The sequence below is a fragment of the Octopus sinensis genome, linkage group LG3 (genome assembly GCF_006345805.1).
Source record: "Octopus sinensis linkage group LG3, ASM634580v1, whole genome shotgun sequence".
In the NCBI taxonomy this organism is placed as follows: Eukaryota; Metazoa; Mollusca; class Cephalopoda; order Octopoda; family Octopodidae; genus Octopus; species Octopus sinensis.
Window position 1 is genome coordinate 12861691 of NC_042999.1, and position 17811 is coordinate 12879501.

At 34.8% G+C, this 17811-nt stretch overlaps 1 protein-coding gene across 8 annotated transcripts in view; it reads right to left on the reverse strand.

Annotated features, from left to right (window-relative positions):
• Positions 1 to 17811, reverse strand: part of LOC115209688 (DENN domain-containing protein 5B) — a 224355-nt gene that overhangs the window by 65299 nt on the left and 141245 nt on the right. For all 8 annotated transcript variants that reach the window (XM_029778171.2, XM_036500860.1, XM_036500859.1 and 5 more), the window contains 2 exons: positions 7443 to 7568; positions 1897 to 2049 (listed from right to left, as the gene is read on the reverse strand). In XM_029778171.2, coding sequence (XP_029634031.1) covers positions 1897 to 2049; positions 7443 to 7568 — 279 coding nt within the window. The remainder of the gene's footprint in view (positions 1 to 1896; positions 2050 to 7442; positions 7569 to 17811) is intronic.

Sequence of the window (17811 nt, forward strand, 5' to 3'; positions counted from 1 at the left end):
AGGGAGGAGGGGAGAGTGAGAGCGGAAATAGAGGGTCTGGTGGATGGGGAGACAGATAAGGTATAAACAGTATGAGAGAGATAGAAATAGAAATGTAAGAAAGAGAGGAGAGATTATAAAGATAGAATAGCGCGTATTTTATATCTTTTTAATTATTATTTTCTGTTTGAAAGAACACTAATGATAACAAATAATAAAAATGTATGAGAGAGATAGAAATAGAAATGTAAAAAGAGAAAGAGAGTGCGTGGCAGGCACGAAATTATAAAGATTATAAAGATAGAATACCGCGTATTTTTATATTTTTATATCTTTTTTGTTTTTTAATTATTTTCTGTTTGAAAGAACACTAATGATAACAAGATAAATATATCTTACCTTACCGCTGACAGAGAGTACTTACGTGATTCCTTTTTATAAGAAAGGAAGATAGATAGACAAGACAGACCTTTTATATTCCTCCCCAAGCGCACTTTGTAAACAAAAGGGGTTTGAGTTTCGATTTAGCACATGCAACAGTTTCACGATACTTTCTATATTTTCCTAAGCGATTTGGTATTAAGCAGCAAATTTTTCAGAGGCTTTTTTCAAGAACACGCAGATATACATCAAAACGAAAATATCCTTCTCAAAAATACTGTGTCTTGTTGATTCACAGACGAAGAATAAAATCACTTCGATTTCGGGAAGTAACACACGTGCGTTTTAACACGTGTATTCGCGAGTATGTTCTAGTTGCAAATACTACATCAAAAGCGAAAATATTCTTCTCAGCGAAAATATTCTTATATATATAATATTCTTATATATATATACTATTACATATATATATTCTATTATCATATATATAATATCATACATATATATATATACCATAGATATATATATATCATACATATATATATATATATACATACATATATATATATATATACATACATATATATATATATATACATACATATATATAATATACATACATATATATAATAATACATAACATACATATACTATATATAATACATACATAATATATTACATACATACATATATATATATATATATACATACATATATATATACATATATAATAAATATATATATATATTATACATACATACATATATATATATACATACATACATATATATATATATATACATACATACATTATATATATACATACATACATATATATATAACACATACATATATATATATATACATACATAAATACATATATATATATACATAATACATATATATATATATATAACATACATACATATATATATATACATACATACATACATATATATAATACATACATACATATATTATATATACATACATACATATATATATATATATACAACATACATATATATAACATACATACATATATATATATATATACATACATCCATATATATACATACATACATATATATTATATATACATACATTATATAATATATATATACATACATATATATATATATATACATACATATATATATATACATACTACATATTTATATATATCATACATACATATATAAAATATACATACATATATTATATATATATAATTACAATATATATATATATACATACATATATATTATATATATACATACTATATATATATATATATATACATACATATATATATATATATACATACATATATATATATAATAATACATTATATATATATATATATATATATATATAATATACTATACTATATATATGTATATATATACATACCAAACCCAAGCTGTTTTATATTTAACTTGTATATCTGTATAATTGCCTATGTGTGTGTGTGTGTGTGTGTGTGTGTTAAAGGAAGAGTATTGTATGGCTAATTCCAAACTTTGGTTCACTTACCTTCTTTGTCAATAATCCATGACTCCAGATTCTCTCCAGAAGGTCACAGAGACTAGCAATAAGAGTATTTTCTTCCACTCCTGTGATGTTTACTTCTCCATGACCCAGTTCTACTGCTTCTTGACCCATTTTTTCAACCAACATTCGTTTTGTCTGATGAGAGAAAGAAATTTTTTCTTTAAATGGGAAAATGAGGGCTACAGAAATCAAAACAAATGTAAAATACCTCAAAAGATGAAAATAATTCAAAGAAGGATATCTTTCAATCATAGCTGTTTATGACTATATACTAGAAAAGACAAATTTAAACTCATTATAGAGGCAGAAGTGGCTGCATGGTCAAGAAGCTGGTTTCTCAACCACTGTGTAGCTCTCGAGTGTCTTCTGCTATAGCCTTGGCTGACCAAATCATTGTCAATGGATTTCGTAGACAAACTAAAGAAGCTCATCATTTATATGTGTGAGTGTGTGCCTGTATAGACACCTCTTCCTCATCTCTAAACATCTCCTTCCACAGTCTTATGGAACATTCTCCTTCATCCCCCTTTACCACTTATGACCCCCCACACACTGCCACATCATCATATTTTTCTCTAAATTTCCTATTATTTCTCCTTTTTCCTACTGACGTAGCCAAGTGACACCCATTACCATCCCTCTACTATACTATAACCTCTCAGCTGGTACAAAACCATCTCCCTCAGTTCCACTTTTTGCCACGCAAATTACTTGGCAACCCTGCAGGTGTTGGTGCCATGTAAAAAGCACCCAGCACACACTGTAAAGGGATTGGCATTAGGAGGGGCATCCAGTCATAGAAACCATCCAGAAGCATATAATGGAACCTAGTACAGCTCTCTGACTTGCCTAGCTCCTGTCAGGCCATCCAACCCATGTCAGCATGGAATTTGGACATTAAATATGTGTATATATATATATATATATACACACAAGTAGGACCTGTGGACATTCCAGAGAATGAAAAAGATTAAGAGAAGCTATTTGAGAAAGAAAGGATGATTTATATTTTTATTTTGTTAATTTATTTCACTTTCAGTTAGAATAATATATTATATGATTTTGAAATTCCGTGCTACAAAGCACTTTATCTTCCTCTCTTTCTCTCTACCACTTCAACAAACTTTTTAACCATGTAACTCTCCTCTTCATGCCTTTAATATTCTTCTCTTTCTCTTCACCTCTCACTTCCACTAACCACACAAGTGACAACATAATACAGGGCTGACCAACCTGAGGCCCGCAGGCCGCATGCGGCCCACACACGTTTATCTTGTGGATCGCTTGATACTTTCTTGAAATGGGTTTATTTAAATAAACGTTTAAAAATTTTTTATCAAAAATTAAAGATTGTAATGAAAAATAAAAAAGAAAGATACTACTGTTTTCGCTAGGATAACTTAAGGTTTATGAGAGGCAATAAAGCCATAGCTTGCAATTTTATGATTTTAAACAAATGGAAAGTATGAATAATTCTTGATTCTGTAATTTGATTATTTGGCTATTAGTGCATAAAGTATACAAGCGGCCATCAAAAAACTTTCTGTGATTAAAGTGGCCTGCAAATGTAATTTGAGTTGGCCAAGCCTGACAGAATACATTGGCTGGCTATTTGCTTTCTTACTCTCACATGGAGGCTGCAACAACCGAAGCCTCGACCATGGATCCCGAGTGAACTTTGCAACAGACACTTCCATGCAAGAATCGACCTCATTAGTCATGAGAGGCATAAACATGGACAGAGGGGAAGAAGTGGTCAACAAGAAACCAAATAAATTTTCAGACACACGATAAAATGTCGCTGCTACTGCTGACGATAGTAGTAAGAATATATAAATATATTCTTATATAAAACAATAAATTTCAATGAAATTTGTTACCTTTAACATTAAAATCTTTAGACAGGTGAGTGGGACAGATTTTTACTTCAAAACTATGATATATTCAGTTTATATTTGCAGTGCTAGTAAGGGTTATTTACTGTATAAAATGCAACCTCTGCGGGATGCTTAACCAACCATTCCCCCTCTAACATCTGTGTTTGGTCTAGGCTCTACACAATGGATTGCCACAATCCAGACTTCATCTGGAACAGCCCTATATATATTCAATTCACAGACTAATATCCCGCACGGACTTAACACAGCCCCCTCTTCTTAGTGACTGCCTCTACACCTCCCGCAACAAGCAACTTTATTTCTTCTTTCTTCTCTTCTCTTCTCTTTTTCTCTCCCTTTTTTCATTTTTCATTCCTTACGTGCAATTATGTCTTTTATATTGGATCAACTTCCTTATATTTTATTGTTTTTATAATTTTATTGTTATAATTTTTTGTTTTTTTATTGTTTATAATTTATGGTTTTATAAATTATTGTTTTTATACACGAACACACACACACACTCACGTATCCATGAACACACACATACCTCCCACACACCACACATACAACATACATACATGCACATATACACACACACAAACATACACATATACACCCACCCACACACACCCATGCGCACACACACATATGCACGTACACACACACACGTACACAAACGTACACACACACAGAGGAATGCACAGAAACCTATCCCACCCAACCCCACACACACAGACACACCTACCTTTAGACACACACACACACACATATAAACGTACACACAACCACATACATGCACATAGTCAAGCACACGCGCATACACAACAAAATGCACACAACCTGACACACATCTCCACGTTCACACACATGCACGCAACCTGACATCTCCACGTTCACACACATATATACACATGCACGCACATACACACACAAATGAATCCACATATACATCCCATACACACAATTATACATACATGTATATACACATACGCACATACAAGCACACATACACAAACTAAAGTACACTTATTTGCCACACACAAACTCTACGCATACACATACATACAAAAACATACACACAATACATATACATACACGCACACATACTTCAAACTACCAGTACCTTCCATTGACCATTCTTCTACGCACATGGGTAGGTAGACACAAGAGCCACTCCTAATTCATTCTTCCTTGACCTTAAACAATACTAAGCCCTACCACACACATAGATTAACAGCCACAACCACACACACACGTGTTATCATTGCACACATACACACACACACGCAGACCTGCGCGCATGTACATATCCACACTTACACACACATATCTCCTTTTGCACTCTCCTGCCTTTGAAAGAACTTTTTCTTCACCCATTCCCTTCCGGTCATTCAAAATGTGACCGCGTGTGTACTGTTGGGGATTTTTTTTTCCTCTGTCTTCGGATCTTTCCTTTTCCTATGTTTCTGACGAAGAGCTCCGCTCGAAACGTTAAACCCTCCTTCTTTCCTGAGCGTCCAATAATACTATACTTGTTCCACGTCCTCACATTGTTGTGTTTTCTCTTTGTGTTTTCATGTTTGGATTAACTATCATCATCATCGTTTAACATCTGCTTTCCATGCTAGCATGGGTTGGACGGTTCAACTGGGGTCTGGGAAGCCCGAAGGCTGCACCAGGCCAGTCAGATCTGGCGGTGTTTCTACAGCTGGATGCCCTTCCTAACGCCAACCACTCCGTGAGTGTAGTGAGTGCTTTTTATGTGCCACTGACACAGGTGCCAGACAAGGCTGGCGAACGGCTACGCTCGGATGGTGCTTTTTACATGCCACTGGCACGGAGGCCAGGCGAGGCTGGCATGGCCACGATCGGATGGTGTTTGTTACGTGCCACCAGCACGGAGTCCAGTCGATGCGGTGCTGGCTACGGCCATGTTCGGATGGTTCTCTTATGTGCCACCGGCACTGGTACCACAAACTACAAATTCCATTGATGTTCATCGATTTCGATTTTGATTTGATATATAGCACACAGGGCAAAAATGGTAACACTAAGTCCTAAACATAATCTCTGTCCACAGTTTCATATTTTCATCTCACCTATACAATTATTATTTACAACTAATTATTCGACTAATCCTTTCATCCTAGATATTGTCCACTACTACAATAACATATCTGCTTCACCTACAACAATAATTATAATGATTTAAGAGAAACTCCCACCTGTGCAGCCCAGATCACCATAGTAACAAGGATTATTACTTCAACAACTTCTTTCTGTTCTTCGTTGATTTACACATCAGCAGATAATCGAGTCAATTAGTCAATGTTTTGTGATTAGAAGAATCTATACGATGCATTGATGAGAAACATTTGGATTATAGATGAGATCATTATCAGCATCACTTTAAATTTCACTTTCCCATGCTGGCATGGATCAGATGGAATACACTGAGGAAGATTTTGTATGGCCAGGTGCTCTCCCTGTCACCAATCTTCACTTGTTTCCAAGCATGTTGATATTTATCCTTGGTTGGATATGTTTCCATGGAAGACTGGAAACAAATGACACTGCTTGCGTGACAGTAACACTTACTCAAACATTACCTGAGGCTAGTACAAGGGCAGAGACACACACACACTTTAGAGGCTCCTTTCAGTTTCTATCTACCAAATCCATTCACAAGACTATAGTGGAAAACATTTGCCCAATGTTGCCATGCAGTGAGACTGAACCTGAAACCATGTGCTCGTTGGGAAGCACCAAATCCTCTCTTTGAGCCCATTACACAAGGATCTGGACTCGGTACAGAAAGCAAACAAACCATTTGTCAGTTGGACACTGTTGTTGTTATAGATGACATCATGTTGTTCCTATCTTGCCAACGCCACCCCACCATTATATTTCAGATAGGTGGCCTGCCTCTACCATTTGATAACAAATTGTTTTAAACCCCAGATACAAAGCAGTGCCTGTGAATGAGATCTGAACAATCAACTTCTCAAACACTTATATGATAACCTTTCAATTTGACTGTCTGCACTCCTTCCACAAATTACTTTGACCTAAATAAATAAATAAATGAACAACAAGGGTCTCTTAGACTTCACTTCAAAGTAAGTGTAAGGCAAGACTATAACTGCTAAGTGATTCTGATCCTGTTGATATGTTATTAAAATCAGACAACTGACGTATCATTACCAATTTTTTTAATGTTCATCTCCAAAATAAAACCATCTTGGGTCAACAGCTTATTAAGAAATAAATGTTAAACTATTTGAAAAACATTTCCAGCTTACTGTATATCTGTGTTCCCAGGTATTGTAAGAGGTGACCGAAGGGTGATGCTGTTGGTCGTTGTGATTATGGATGGTGCTGGTGGTGGTGATTGAGAAGACGCTTTTAGTCTTGTTGAAAAGATGACAACCTTTGTAGTGCTGGGGCAACAATGAAATGCATTTGATACACTCTGTAGAATGGTTGGTGTTAGGAAGGACAGGTAGAAACTATGACAAATAAGACAACTAGTGCGGTCGTCTTCCTGTTAAGAAGGGCAGAAACTGAATAAAAATTCACTCAGACCATATTAACCCACTCAACCCAAGCGAGCTGGGAAAACAGATCTAAAATACTGAAAATACAAACCTTAGTTCGACATTCTTTCAATAAAGTTTCCACAAATTGCCAGTTTCTTTGTGCCATTGCAGACTTTGACATATCCGAGAGCTTGGGATTTCGAATGATTATCGAATGAGCTTCTTGCATACATTTCTGTTAACAAATTAGAAAAAAGAAAAGAAAAAGAAAACAGTGAGAAAGAGAATCTGAGATTTTATGATAATGTGTAAAGTTTTACACATTATGATTTCTAAAATTACTGTAATTAATGGTGTACAAGTTGCATTATATTTGATTTTAATTGAAAAAATTGGTGTGTGACATACTTGGACCAAAGCTAAAACTATAAAAGAAAAGAATTTTGAAGCAAGATTTTTTACTAAATTAGGGGTGCCACCTGAGAGCGAGATATGCAAATGCATCTTATACAGTAGTAAATACAGTAAATGAAATGAAACCTGAAATTGAAATGTAAAAGCAAACAAACATCAGAAAACCATACAAACCATTGATACTGTATATTTGATTATTGATCTGTGAAATATTGCTTACATATGTCTTGTTTGGAAATTTTATAATTTTCCTTCTTCATTTCCAATCTTGAATCTCAGACATATAATCAATAAACTCCAGAGGTTTATTGGATACAAAAAAAAAAGAAAAGAAAAAGAAGAAAAATACTGTTATTGCAATGATTCTGCTTTGTGCTTAGAACTTAAGCTGAAAGCTGGCTATATCATACTTCAATAATTTCAGCTGTGTGACACAACAGTAGTAATACTGAAGATGGTAAAGGAATCACTGACTAGTTGTTATTGAGTCCTTGATCAGCCCTGGTCAGAGAAACTTATAATGGAACTTAGCCCAGCTATATTAACCCAGTCTTTTATTCCTCTAGAATTCCAATATCTCAGGTGCCTTCCTTTTGTCTGAGGCTGATATAGTGTAAATCAAGGGATATTTAACTGCAATTTTTTGTAGATCCTGCGACTGCAATGTGTCTCCTCACTCACTGATTTGACCAACATGAATAGCAATGGAAAAGCAGTGCATCCATATTTTGGGAGGTGTACAACAAGTTCATTACAACTATTGATATAAAGAAAGCAGCTGGCATTAACCGCTAGCATACCAAACAGAATGCAGAGTAGCGCTTCCTTTGTCTATGTTCTTCTGTTCAAATTCCATCATGATCCACTTTGCCTTTCATCCTCTTGGGCTTGATGAACTACATTGAGCACTGGGGTCAAAGCCATTCCCACTGGGAGGGGGGAAATTTCAAAGCAATTAAAGTTGTCAGCTGGGATTTTGTTGAGTATTCATTCTGCAAGGATCTGACCAGGCATGGAATTACTGGTGCAACAAGGAAGAAGGTCATAAATTCCATCTCTGAAGCTGGACAGAAGGTCACTAGGTGGCTTTGGATAAAGAGGGTAGAATGGTGTCTTGTTGCTCCTGGGATGTAAGATCAACCCCAGCTGAGTCAACTGAGTGAGGTGGTCTGATGTTGAAAGACCCTAGAAACATCATTGATGAAGGATCCCAGAGCACTATATATATGTATATACTAGTATTATAACCAGATTTCATTCAGGTCTACTCGGGTCACATTTTGAAGATGAGGAATTTTGCCCTAGAGGTCACGCCTTTGAATTGAGCAAATTGAAAGTTGCCATGCAAACTCCCCAACACTTTGAACAGAGGTGTGCAAATGTTCATGTCGATCTGATCACATTTACTAACACCGTTGCTTGCACAACTGCTTTTCACAAATATATGATAGATAAATATGTGTGTGTATTATATAATACACACACAAGTATGTAAACGTGTACATATGTACACGTGTGTGTCTGTGAAAAGACATCGAATATGAAAACAGTATTGAAAAATAACTGATGTATCCAAATAAAGCCATCAAGTATTTTCAAAGACATTTCCTCAGTTCCATGATATATGTGTGTGTGTGTGTGTGTGTGGTGTGTGTGTGTGTGTGTGTGTGTGTGTGTGTGTGTATATGTGCGTATGCATGTCTATACTTATGTATGTACGTGAGTATTTAGGTAAGTGTATAGACGTGTCTGTGTGTATGTACATGTGAACGTATGTTTATGTACTGATATGTGTCTGTTCAAGTTATATACATGACTTTGTTGAAGGTTGTATACACACACACACACACACACACATGTGTGTGTGTGTTTGTCCCTCTCACCACCGTCTAACGGTGAATGGATATGTATGTACGTAGGTGTAGATGTATGTGTGTATGTATTGTGTATGTGAGTATGTACATGCATGCATGTATGAGTAGTAGATATATGTATGTATTGTATATGTGTGTAAAAAAAAAAGCAAATTTGAATTTTAACCGTTATCCGCGAAAATAGTGACATGTATAGATGGATAAGCGTGTATGTGTGTATACTTTAAGATTATACATCTATTTGCGAGTGTGTGTACGTGTCCATATGATTGTGTGTATTTGTATATATGTATAAATTAGGCTATATTTGCATGTATGTATCTAAGACGTTGTATCCATTCACCGTTAGACGATGGTGAGAGGGACAGACGCACGCACACACACATGTGCCTATATATATGTATGTGAAAGGCGGTGAGCTGGCAGAATCGTTAGCACGCCGGGCGAAATGCGTAGCCGTTTTTCGTCTGCAGTTACGTTCTGAGTTCAAATTCCGCCGAGGTTGACTTTGCCTTTCATCCTCTTGGGGTCGATAAATAAAGTACCAGTTTTGCACTGGGTCGATTTAATCGACTTAATCCCTTTATCTGTCCTTGTTTGTCCCCTCTATGTTTAGCCCCTTGTGGGTAGTAAAGAAATATATAAAAAATATATATATATATATATATACACATATACGTGTGTATATAATATATAATATATATATATATATTATATATACACACACATATACGTGTATATAATATATAAATATATATATATATATATACACATATACGTGTGTATATAATATATAAATATATATATATATATATACACATATACGTGTGTATATATATATAAATATATATAATATATATATATATATATAATATACACATATACGTGTGTATATAATATATAAATATATATATATATACACATATACGTGTGTATATAATATATAAATATATATATATATATATATATACACATATACGTGTGTATATAATATATAAATATATATATACACATATACGTGTGTATATAAATATATAAATATATATATATATATATACACATATACTGTGTATATAATATATAAATATATATATATATATATACACATATACGTGTGTATATAATATATAAATATTATATATATATATATATATATAACACATATACGTTTGTATAATAATATAAATATATATATATATATATATATATATATATATATATATATATATATAATATATACACATATACGTGTGTATACAACCTTCAACAAAGTAACAGTCATGTATACAACTTGAACAGACACATGTACACAGACACGTCTACACACTTACGTAAATACTCACATACACATACATACATGCGTATGCATACGCACATACATGTACACACACGTACATACATACGTACGTACGTATGTACATACATACATACGTACACATACACACACACACACACGTACATATATATCATGAACTGTTACTTTCTCAGATGCAGCATGGAATTTTGTCAGTGAACATGTCACGGTCTGAAAGTGACGAAAATATTTCGACAGATTAAATTTAAATGTTTAAGTGAATCTAACAGTTTTTGTGTGTTTTTAAATGGCTTACAAACACCTTCCACGCTGCAATTGTTTTCGTTCCAGCATACGCTCTCAGATCAGGTCACTTGCTATGCAAATAAATCTCTGTGATAATAATATATACTTTAGCCACATTTTTTACCCCCACCATAGTTTAATTACAAAAGATTTCCTGAATTTTTACTTGGATCTTAATCCTAAACCATTTAATTGATGAGGCCGAAACTTTTCAGATGCATTTGAAATAACTTCTGCCAAGTTTAATTCCATTTAACACTATATATTTCAAAAATCCATTTTGATAGAAATTAATGGCAGTTTTTTCCACCCAACAGCTTCATTATTTTCAATTACACGTTCATAGTCCAAACCCATCATACAAGTTATCCTATGTATTCACATTTACTGAACAATGTTGATGCTCAACCTATCTCCGCATAGTTCACATTGCACATCTAACAAAATAGATTTCGTTTCACTAGAGGCCAGCTAGATTTAATTGCCATTCAACAATCCCTCTTTCTCACACACAAACACACAATTATATAATTATATAATCTATGAGAGAGAGCGAGAGAAACCTTCTGATGTCAACAGAGGCAGCAGCTTCCCTAAACGTCTGCAACCTTGGTCCATCTTCTCTCAAGTAAAACATGTGTCTGGCTTCGATAATGGACGGTTACTCATGTGGATGTCAGCCAAAAGAAGCCTGATTAATAAAGGGAACTTAAACTGATGGAAGATATGATCAGTGAGAGTCATTGCAGTTTTAGCCAAAGAAAGTAGATCACTGGCAGCACCTTTATTGGCAAAGTGTCAAGTAATTGTTTTGAAGAATGAACAAGTGTTGTGAAGCTGCCAAATTTGTTGTATTTACCAAATTTATTTTCTACAGTTCCGAATTTTCCCAAGCATTTAAAAAAGATTATATTTGCAAATTAATATATATTTTCATTTGTGGTGTGCACAATAAAGTAGAGGAATGGAGGCAAGCTCTTGATGATGAACAACCAATAGCTGTGGTGGTGGTGATGGTGGTGGGTGGTTTGTTAAGGATGTAGATAATGGAAATGCTGCTGCTGCTGCTACTACTACTACTAATAATAATAATAATAAAAGTTTCAAATTTTGGCACAAAGCCAGCAATTTTAGGGAAGTGGCTAAGTCAATTACAGTGACCCCCAATAATCAACTGGTACTTATTTCATCAACCTGAAAAGGATGAAAAGCAAAGTCAACCTCAACTTAAAATGGTCAGTATTTTGTCCAGCATGCTAACAATTCTGCTAGCTCGCCAACCTGTTAATAATAATAAAAATAGCAAACCAGAAAGGAATTTGTTTAGAATTTTTAGCTGAGATTTTATAAAAATATTTAAAAAAACAATTCAGATGGCAAAGTATGATGAGGAATAGATCGTTGTTTGGTGTGCATTTTTAAAAAATTTAAGCTATATTCAGGGTGTTTCAAAAAATTTGGTATCATTTCACCATCTAATAACTTTGCCAATTCTTGTTCAAATGACTTCAAATTTTAACTGCACGTGTAGAAAGAGGTCAAAACTTTATGCTTAATGTTTGATATGTTTATCTTTCTGGGTATAGAAATGGCATTTACTGGAAGAGAAAAAGCGTTTTGTGTGTTGGAGTATGCTTGAACACAGTGGAACAAGACTGTGCAGCATGCATTTGTGAGAGAGTTCTCTAAAAAGTCACCAAAGGCAATGAAGATTTGGACATGGCACAAAAAATTCAAACAGGAAGGCTGTTTGTGCAGGGCAAAAGGATCTGGATGACCACTAACATCGGAAGAGATGGTTAAGCGGGTTTGCCAAAAGCTCTTGTGAAGTCCCAAGAAGTCCATAAGAAGAACAAGTCTGAAAACTCAGATTCCTCCAATGACAGCTTGGTGCATCCCGAGGAAATGCTTGCTAATGAAACCCAACAAGTTGCAGCTAATTCAGGCCATGATGGCAGATGACAAGCAAAAGCGCAAACAATTCTATGTTGATATGCAGGAGAAACTTGAAGAAGCCGAGTTGAAGGAACGTCTTGTTTTCAGTGATGAGGCCACATTTCATATGAATGGCAAAATCAATAAGCATAATGTTTGCATTTTGGGTGAAGAAAATCCCCATGCCACAGTTGAGCATGAGAGGGTCTCACCAAAAGTGAATGTGTTCTGCACCATTTCCAAGAAGCATCTTCATGGCCTGTTTTCTTTTCGTTCATGGAATCCACATATCTTTGAATTTCTTACTCAAATTTGGAGGAATAAATCTTATGTTGCTCAACATTAAGCCTGTTTAGTTTCATTTGCTTTGACTTTGTAGTTTCTGTGATATTTACATCTCAAATGATATCAAATTTTTTGAAACACCCTGTATACTGATAAAGTTCTCTATATTGAGTTAGATGTGCAGGTCAGGCATGGCTTTGTGGTTACAAGTGCAGGCATGACTGGGGGGGGGGTTAAGAAGCTCAATTTGCTTCAGGTTTAGTCTCAATGTGCAACAACTTAAGTGGGTTTTCTTCTTACTACCCTCCTAAGCTGACTAATGCCTTGTGAGTGAATTAGGTAGATGGAAACTGTGTGGAAGCCCATCATATAGGTGTGTGTCTTTATATCTGTTTCCCTCCCCATTGCTTAACAAGTGGTGTTGGTTTGTTCACATCTCATAAACTTAGATATGTTTCGACCAAAGATTGGTCCAGGCCATGGCTAACATAATAGCACCACCTAATAGGATTATTTGAATCCTGTTTAAGTCAAGTTTTGTTTATAGTCCATTCAAGTAGTGAGTTTTTGTTGGGTGATTTGTATCCAATTATGGGTGGCTTATCTGGTATTCCTTGAAGGAATCTATCCAGACTCCGTTTAAAGTTGATGGGATCCTTTTCCTCTTTGATCTCTTTCAGGACAATGTTAAATAGGGCAGGGCCTGTTGAGGAAAAGAAATTATGTTGCAGTGTACATGCATGCTGTGATCTTGAATTGGGCAGGGGACGTATGGCCCATGGTCCCAGTCTTGGATGAACCTTGAAGCTAATGTTCAGGTCGTTTGGGCAAAGTTGGCGGTATATTCTCCACATGGTACAAATGATGTACCACTCACAGCGACGCTGGAGAGAGTAGAGTTTCAAGGCTTTAAGGCGATCCCAATAATCGAGAGCAGCCATGCCTTCAATTCGTTTAGTGAGTGCCCTCTGGGGTGATTCAATCCTCGAGATGTTTTGTCTTGTATGGGGAGACCACAGTGGGCAGCAGTATTCGAGGTGTGGCCATACAAAGGAGGAGAAAAGTGGTATGATGACACTTTGTTCTCTGGACCGGAAAGTTCTTAAGATCCAGGAACCCATCCTACGAGCTATATCGACCTTCTTGTTGATGTGTGCACCCCAACTGAGATCGTCATCAACAATTACACCCAGGTCTCTGATATTGTTAGAGGCTGTGAGCGGTTCCCCTGAAGGAAGAGAGTATGGCTGTTTTAGTGAGGAATTTCTTCCAAAATGCATCAGCTCAAATTTTCCCTCGTTCAGTTGCATTTTGTTTCTGTCTGCCCATTGACTCACAGCATATAGATCAGACTGGAGTTGAGTTCGGTCTGCTTCTTCATTGACGATTTGCTGGAGCTTAGTGTCATCCGCAAATATTTTCACTTTGCAGTAATGTACGACACGGGAAAGGTCGTTTATGTAAATTATGAAGAGTAGCGGACCCAAGACAGTCCCCTGGGAGACACCACTGGTGACTTTTGCTGGGCTTGAGAGAACTCCATCAACTACAACATGTTGTGTTCTATTTGCCAGGAAATACTTAATCCAGTGTAGAACTTTTCCATGGATTCCAACATTTGCCAATTTTGAGAGTAGGATATTATGGTCTACCCTGTTGAACGCTTTACTGAAGTCAAGATATATGACATCAGAGTTCGAACCTGTTCCCAAGGCTTTGAGTACATCTTCAATGTGGTGTAAGAGCTGTGTTAGACAGTCCCTGCCACAGCGAAAGCCATGCTGATTTGCATTTAGGAGTTTGTGAGTTTCACAAAAAAGAATAAGACCCAAACTTAAAAGACAAGTGCTGAGATTGATCTGTTTAGCTAAAACACTACAAGGCAGTGCTCTAGCATGGCTGCAGTTCAATGACAGGATCAAGGAAAAAAAAAAAAAGATAGGTTTTGGAATTTATCTTCTTTAGACACAAATGAAAAAAAAAAACCCCAAAAAATGGAAAAATCAAATTTGAAAATCATTTCAGTGAGAAAATCCAATAATGGATAAAACCAGATAAAATATTGTTGACAGATGTAAAGTGGGAAAAACATATGAAGAAAAGAAATATTATGCATAATTTAGAAAAGGCTGCTGTGTTTAAGATGCACACGTGTTGAAAATATAAACCAAGGAGACGAAGCATTATGCTGCAGACATTCCAAAAATGTAAAAAAAGGCAAAAAAAAAACAAAATATGACATTGCCATAACATTACTGTAAGAGGATTAGTAAGATTTGTGAGAATTTAAAGGAAAAATAAAGCATACTATATTAAATGATATAGGTTAGTTAAAGTGATTCCTTAATTGATTAGATGGAAAGAGAATTAATTAGCCAGAGATGCATGGCAAGTGGTCAGATAAAAAAAAATTTGTTCAAACAAGCAAAAATAGAAAAAAATGGGTTTTAAATATAAGAAAAAAGAAAAGATACATTATATATATATATATATATATATATATATAAACAAATGCAATTTAATGTTAAAAAAGAATTGATATTGACTGATATGAATAAAAATGGCTTACATTTTTTTTTTTCAATGCAAAACGTGCCAAAAGCAAGTGTTGTTGGGTGGAGAAAATTAAAGGAAAATTGGTTAAATTTCAAGAACGATGATTTCAACTATTCCACCAAACTTTAATCTCTACACAGATGGAGGGGTGGGGGGGGGAGAGAAACCAATTGACAACTCTCAGCAGTAAAGAAAAAGATTCTTTTTACTTGGCTGACAAACTATAACCTCAGAATTCTATGAGATTTACCTTATTCTGGTTTCTTTCTAGAGCATTTAAGTAACTGAATAGAAGCCTGATCCCTGAATGGGATGCCAGTTCATTGCACAGTCAATTGGTGGTGGTACTCATTTCCAGCTGAGTAGACTGAAGAAATGTGAAAGAGAGTATCTTTAATTAAGGATACAATGTGAACTCATGACGTCATAATTGTAAAGCCTAACACAGGAGTGGGTGCTTTCCATTTCCATAAATTAGTAGGATAAGTATTGGCAACAGGAAATTTGGAATCAGACCCAAGTCAGGCTGTAATGATCCCTCTAACTCATATCAGTATGGAAAAGTAAACGTAAGATGATGATAACAACTACAATAATGATAACCATGTGAATTTCCACAAAGTAACCGCTATGGGGAAGCTCTTCTTGCTAGAAAATGTAACCCAAAGATACATTAGGCAATGTAATCCTATATACAGCCACAGAGTAAAAAGGGAGAGCGGTGGTGATCAAAGCTGAAATTGCTTTCATAATAAATTTGTTCAATAACAAAAACTAATTTGAGTAGAGTTTTCTAAATCATTTAAACAGAATGAATACAACTATTCTAAAGGAGTAAGAAAAACAGCTTCACCACTGCCATATGAAAAACTAACCTATAATCGTAATGATTTCTAAAGCCATGGCTATGCATGAGAAAAATAGTGACAAAATGAAAGACATTGTTGCCAATAGATTCTTCAATATATATGACTTCAAAGAGACCTGGTTTGATGCAAATGATAAGCTAACAAACTGAAATCATTTAAAACATTGGTTTTGGTACATCATGGTTCTGCATCGAAATACTTATGACATACTTGGTTTTCCAGCCCATCTGTTGATTGAGATAAAGGATTGAACTACAAACTCTCCACATAAAAAAAAAAAAGAGTACCAGTTCTTCATCTTAAGAAATCATTATAAAGCCAGTGGCGTGACAGAAAATAACGTCACACTAAACCTATTTATTGGTGGTACCCAGTTTTCCTAACAGTCTCAAGTTCAAGTTTCACCAAGGCTGACTTTACCTTTTTCTGCTTTCAGAACTGATTTTATATATATATATATATATATATCATCATCGTTTACATATATATATATATATATATATATATATATATATATATATATATATATATATATATATATATAAGCATATCAGGCATGAACAAGATTCAGATGTAATTAAGTAAATGACAAACTTATTATCTTGCGCCATTCTGTGACTGTTTATTAATCTTATAGTTAAGATATAAATACGAATAAAAAAGTAAAGATCGTTTTTTTACTATTTACCTAAAGTGCAATTAGAGGAGACAAGAGTGTGAATGCAAACCTTTACTGTGACAAGAGATCAGGGCCTTCTTTAATTTCTATAGAAAAGGTACTGAACTTTTATTAAATTCAAACATCTCCATGTGTAACTAATATTTTCTTTGAATTTATAAAATAAGAAAATTCAAAACTCAAATTCTTAGCAACACTTTGAAAATAAAGTATGAAGCATGCTAAAGTAAGATATCTTAAAAGCGGAGTGAGATGAAAAAATAATT